The sequence below is a fragment of the Panthera onca genome, chromosome A1 (assembly GCF_046562875.1).
Source record: "Panthera onca isolate mPanOnc1 chromosome A1, mPanOnc1 haplotype 2, whole genome shotgun sequence".
Taxonomy (NCBI): Eukaryota; Metazoa; Chordata; class Mammalia; order Carnivora; family Felidae; genus Panthera; species Panthera onca.
Window position 1 is genome coordinate 68,064,891 of NC_138339.1, and position 6,007 is coordinate 68,070,897.

The 6,007-nt window shown below is 42.2% G+C and overlaps 1 protein-coding gene across 1 annotated transcript in view; it reads left to right on the plus strand.

The window, feature by feature from the left end:
* NREP (neuronal regeneration related protein) overlaps positions 1-4,010 on the plus strand; it is a 28,218-nt gene extending 24,208 nt beyond the window's left edge. The window contains exon 4 of the mRNA XM_060635211.3: positions 2,268-4,010. Coding sequence (XP_060491194.1) covers positions 2,268-2,393 — 126 coding nt within the window. The 3' untranslated portion in view covers positions 2,394-4,010. The remainder of the gene's footprint in view (positions 1-2,267) is intronic.
* Positions 4,011-6,007: the final 1,997 nt, after the last annotated feature.

The following is a 6,007-nucleotide window of genomic DNA, read 5'->3' on the forward strand; positions in this document are numbered from 1 at the left end:
TCTAGTAAATTCCAGCCTCCAGAGGGAGGATGTGCATTACTTTTTCTCCCCAGGAGCTCCTCTCCCCCTAGGCTTGTTGGGTTGTGGTCCCTCAGGGTGCTTTGCTAGCACACCTGCCTGCATGGCTTACCGCCACTTCCTTGCAGTGTCCAGTCACTTGGGTATCTCCTATACAGCAAGTTGCCGAAGGGCAGGATGGACAGGGACTGTTTCTGCCTCTGTTTTAATCTTGGTAGCCTTAAAATCTGAGTACTCAAGCCACAGTAGGCACTCAGAACATGAAAAATTAAAGAAGACATAAATGTTTGGGGGGGCTCAGAAGAGAAAAAAACAGTAAAAATGGTACTTTCAAATCTGAAATAATCTCCTTCGTATTTTTTGGTCTGGAAAGACCTCTCCCCAAATTACCCAGAATCCCACCCAACTCTTCATTTGGTTTTGCTGTGTATTTTCCACGGAGGTAAAAGATCATTAAGACAGAGACTTACGTAGAGACAAATGTTCTATATATTCACTCTATATTAACGAACAAAGTATGAACTAAAGTAAGCAACTTTAAGACCGGTCACGTATAGAGTGCAGTTGAGTGAAATAACACTTAAGAACTTTTGATTTCCTTTCCTGGCCTGTGATAATTGGCAGCCATTGAATTCTTCATTTATTCAAAGCCTAAGTCTTCCATATCTTGAAACGTGCTGATGGCTGATAGAGGAGCAAGAACACACATTTTAAAAGCACCAGGATTATAGTGGATTTTTAAAAAAATCTTGGGGTTATATGCCAAAACGTCATGATTAAATTTATTTTCACAACTGTAAAAGACTCCCCAATATAATGATTTTGGAAACTTACCTAGATCCTTAATTGTGTGTGAGTGGTAATTATATTTTAATTCAATTTTCTGATTTTGTCCTATTGCTATTTAGTTGTGCCAAAACAACTTCTAAATCACAGTCTAAGACTGGAACACTGAAGTACATACTGAGTAGATTTTCTATACATCCGGAAATGTAGTATGCTCGCAGAGTCTGAAATTTTTAAACCCAAATTTAGGTATACCAGATGTTTAACATGAAAAATCTATACAGTAAATAAGACTTATTAAAGCTAAATTATCTATTACATTTAGTTCATCCTGGGGCTGCTGAAAACATTTATTCAATTTCAAGTTGTTTTAAAGTCCCTGACTTCTGAATTCTTCTTAAAAAGAAATTCAAATGCCATAATTTACAGACCTCAGAGCAAGATTATTACTTTACTCATATCCAGTCAAAATAGCTTGTTATAAATGTCCTATTGGAATATGTCACCTGAGCAAAAAGGGAAAAAAAAATCTCTTAAAACCATATTGGATAATGTACCTGAGACAACTACAGCAATTAATGGTTTGGCTGACAGACAGACTGTTGTCAAATCACTATTTTCATATCTGATTGGGGCATACAGGGTTAGCCCTATATTTTTCAATTACACCTTGGGCAAATGGGCTTCCTTGACCTGCCCTCTTGCTGTTTGGTTATGATGGAGAGCTTCTCCTCACGGGTGCTTGATGGAGCATCAGTCACATTGCAGTTGGATTATTCTAGAAAGAAGCACAAACACCTCACTTATCAGGCTTGTGAGGACAGATTTAGAATAGCCCCAAGCCAAACTTGCTGATCTCACTCTCTCCTGGCCTGCGTTTCACACTGTCTTCCTCTTTCCCACTCCCACCTTTGGTATCGCTTGTGATTCTGATTATCAGACCCACATGGACTGGGCCAGGTGTTCAGAGAATGAACCATACATAAATTACATCTGTACAAGCTGTGATATTCTTTTAAACATTTTTTTATTATATGTTGTCAAACAGGCAATTACCCACCTCCACAGCCATTGAATGCTTTAAGCAAAATGTATTAACGCTCATGAGCACCTCTTACCCAACCTCATGTTGGGCCCTGTCTGATACTAGAAACTGTCCTCAGAAACCTGACTCTGGGGAATGCTGCCTCCCACATGGCTGGGCACAGCCATCAGAGAAGCACTTGATTCTACTGAAGCCAAGGCAGCTAGTGTTTAATTACTTCATGCCCCCACAGACCTAATATTTACATTCAGGCGAACTGTGTTTAATATGTAAACTCTGCAAAACATGGGGAGTTCAAGGATAAAAGGCGGGAGGGAGAGGCAAAAAATTTCAAATGGTTTCACAAGCATGACTAAGTGCCTTTTGTGTGTGTGTGTGTGTGTCCATCTGTTTGTGTGTGGGTCCACCTGCTTTTCAGGGAAGCCTTCCTGTCCCCAAGGAGGTGAACCGCAAGAAGGATGACAAGATTGAGGCTGCCTCCCTGACTCCACTTGGCAGCAGTGAACTCCACTCCCCAGGCATCAGTTACCTCCACTCTTTTTAATCGTTAACACCTCCATTTGTATTACATATGGTGTATGGGTATTGATGAGGTCATGGTATCATATATGGGATTTTTTTCTGTGTAAATCATCAAGTATAAGAAGAAACTATGGGACTCTGAGCCTTGCTTTAGAGAATTTACAGTGGACAAATAGGTATCATCAAACCAGTTTTTAATCATTCTGACTCAAGTGAAAACGCTCAGAATTTCACACTGTGAATCCACGTTTACAACCCTTACAGGTGGGCCTTCAGGCCTGGTTCTCGATGACGATGTCTTCCACAACTCAGACTCCCTCTGCTGTCACACAACCGGTCCACTCCTGCCTTTTCACTCACACAGCTCCCTACTGCTTCTTGCAGAGGCTGAGAGTCCCCATTTTTTTTTTCATTTAGATGTAACAAGCCTAGTAGTTTATGTTCATCAATTGTCTGTATATCTCTATATTTTATCCATGTACTCTTTTGATGTATAGAAGTAGTTTGAAACTCATTGTTTCCTTGTGGTAAGTGACCGAGATGCTGCCACAGGACCTGAGACACTGATGAATGGTGCTATTTTGGACTTTCAACATGCTCCTTGGCGAGGTAGCTCTGACGGAGTTATATTTTATTTCCATGTTCTAAGAAGGTGTTGGTACTCTGTTTCCCTGAATGTTGTTCTCTAGACCGGATTGACTTGTTTTCCTCGTGTCTTCAGTGTGGCTTTCTTCTTCAGCGTGGTAGGTTGGCGAATGCTACCAGAGAGAGTAAGAGACTCACGTCTCATTGGCTGGCGCTCATGGACATGCAGTCAGTGGAGCGGGAGCAATCACAAAACTGTAACTTACTTACCAAATCTCTTCTTTCCGGTAGCCTCGCCTGCCTAGCTTAGAGAAAGACAAGCAATAATTTGACAGGCATTTTTAGGTGTCTCTTTTGGTTCTTTTTGTTTGAAAGGATATGGGGGGGGGGGGGGGGGGAAGGGCAAACTTTTAAAATACATGCCCTCCAGAAAAAAATCCAAAACACTGGCATCTGAGTAGGTATATGCAAATTACACCGTTCCCAAAAGTCAAGTTGGAAAACCTATCTATAAAAAAATTTTTTTTAAAAAGGCAGAGCACTCTTTTCCGGCAGTTTTGAGAAGCAAGGTGTAGATTTTACATTTTTGTCCTTGCTCCCAATGAAATGGATAAACAAAAATAAAATCAGACAATACCATCTTCTCATGGATTGTTGTTGTGTTAGCCAGTCTGAAAGCCCACCTTAATTTTTATATAACCGTCTTGTAGCTCTTCCTTTGACAAGGCAGGCTCTGTCCCGCCCTGTCATGCTTCTGACTGTTAACACAGATGATGCATGTAACTTCTTCTTTCTCTTCTTGCTCCCCCACTGGCCTGAGTTTCTTGTGCATTTTCCTCCTCCCTCCTTTGTTAGAATAGGTATATCAGCTGTGTAAATAGAGCAAGAAAACAGTATTCTGCATCTGTGGCATTTATGTAGAGTTGCAGTTGTGCGCTGCTGAAAATGCAGGCTTTTGTAACAATGTGATCTTTACTGATGCACTCACAAGTACCCAGTGTATTTTAGCTATTTTAGTAGTCTTTGTTCAATAAATATGCAAGCTGTAAGGTAACTGGCTTGGCTCATCATTGGAGAGGCCTACTTTTGAATGTTTTCCCTGGTTCATGTTAATTCATGTGTTCTCAGAGCCCCAAAAGTAGACCGAAGGGCAAATCTGGAAAGAGATAGAATCTGCTCTGCCTTTCATGTGCGTCCCCTTCTGAAGGTTTTACGAGATGAGGGGTGAGGCAGTGGCTTGTCGGGATGGTTTTGGAGAGCTGCCTCTGGATACAAAGAAGAATTAAACCAAGACCCTTTTCATTTCTACGCTTTTTCTTTCCCCTTTCAGGGTACTCCCACACACCTCAAAACTTACTCTTTCTTACTCCTTGCCATTAAGACCTACCTTATGGCATTCTTTATCCCAAAGATACCAGCCCTCACGTCTTCATGGCATATTTGCACTTAATACACAGATAAAAGGCTTATGCTTGGAAGAAGATACAAATTTGAGACACGATTTTAAGTCACTAATTCATAGGGGTCCAGCTACCTGGAATCTAGCACATGGTAAAAGGGCATCACCACAACTCCTGGAGGTCTCCTGTGACCCTGAAACCCAGAAATTCAGGGGGTTCATCCTCTCCCTGTATGAGAAACACAGCTGCTCTCTTCTCCTTCCAATGACAGTGAAACTTCGTTGCCTTACCACAAGGTGCGAAAGTGGCTGGCTGGGTTCAGACACTTGAGTTTCACCTGAACAGAGGCTAAGGAACAGGCCTCTGAGATAAAGGCCAGAGAGAAGGGAGAGGGGCAGAAGGTGACCTTGCCCCAAACTGGGTGATCAGTTTCTGGAGAGGCAATCCGATGCTCTCTGAGAAATCTCGAGTCTTGACGTGTGTGTGTCAGGAAGGACTTTTACACTGGGGAGTTACTTTTGAAATTAATGCACATCTCAGATTTTGGTGAAGTGTCCTATTTACCCTCAAGTTTTATTAAGATAAAGGAGCCTTAGGGCAGAACTAAATCCCAGCTGCCTTCCATGTACTCAGAATTTGTCCAATCTGAAAGAAAAGTCTTAAAACGGAGCTACCACTACCTTTTTTGGTAATTCCGTCCAGAGGTTCCTATTTCTGAACATAAGAGAAGTCCTCCTTAAACTTAATTACCTTCCACCTTATAAACAACTGCCATTTTCCTTGCCCAACAGCTTCCCATCACCTGTATGTTATCACAGCTGGGAGGGGATCCATCTTGTCTCCCTGCCCTTGCTAAAGGGGAAACAGAAGTGATGAGGCCAGGCCATGGAGGGGGTACGGCCCAGGCTGCTTTATGCCCATCTCTATTAGTTATCTATTGCCACGTAACACATGACATCCACACCCTGCATCCTGGAACAACAAACTTTTCTCACCTCACAGATTCTAGTCCAGTCAGGAACAATTTAGCCAGTGCTTCCGGCTCAGGATCTCACGAGCTTGCTGTCAAGATGTTACCAAGCTGCAGTCATCTGAAGGCTTGACTAGGGCTGGAGAATCCTCTGTTGGCAGGAGAACTCTATTCCTCCACTCACGGGCCTCCACACAAGGCTACTTAAGTGTCCTCATGACCTCTGGCTTCCCCTAGAGCAAGTAATTCGAGAGCTGGGAGCGAGCCACAATGCCTGTGACCTATTCTCAGAAGTCACTATCATCTATCATATTCTATTCATTAGAAGCAAGTCACTAAATATAGCCCACAATCACAGGGAGGAAATTATGCTCTACCTCCTAAGGAGAAAAATATTGAAGAGTTTATGGCCACATTTTAAAAGCAGCATACCATCTGAAGTTAAAGCACTCAGGGTAATTGTAAGCCAGGGGCTGCAAGTGAGAAGGTTAAAATAGAATCATAGCTACTTTCACTGAAGAGGTTTTTACAGTCTTTAGAGATCCAGAGAGAAGTTTCAACTTTCCAGATTGAAGGTGTCTAAGGATAGCATCCAAGAACTGTAATATTGGGGTTGCGTAGCCTCCATTTATTAAGACTAGTATTGTCACCCCCGAAGGGAAGATTTGGAGAATGTATTGG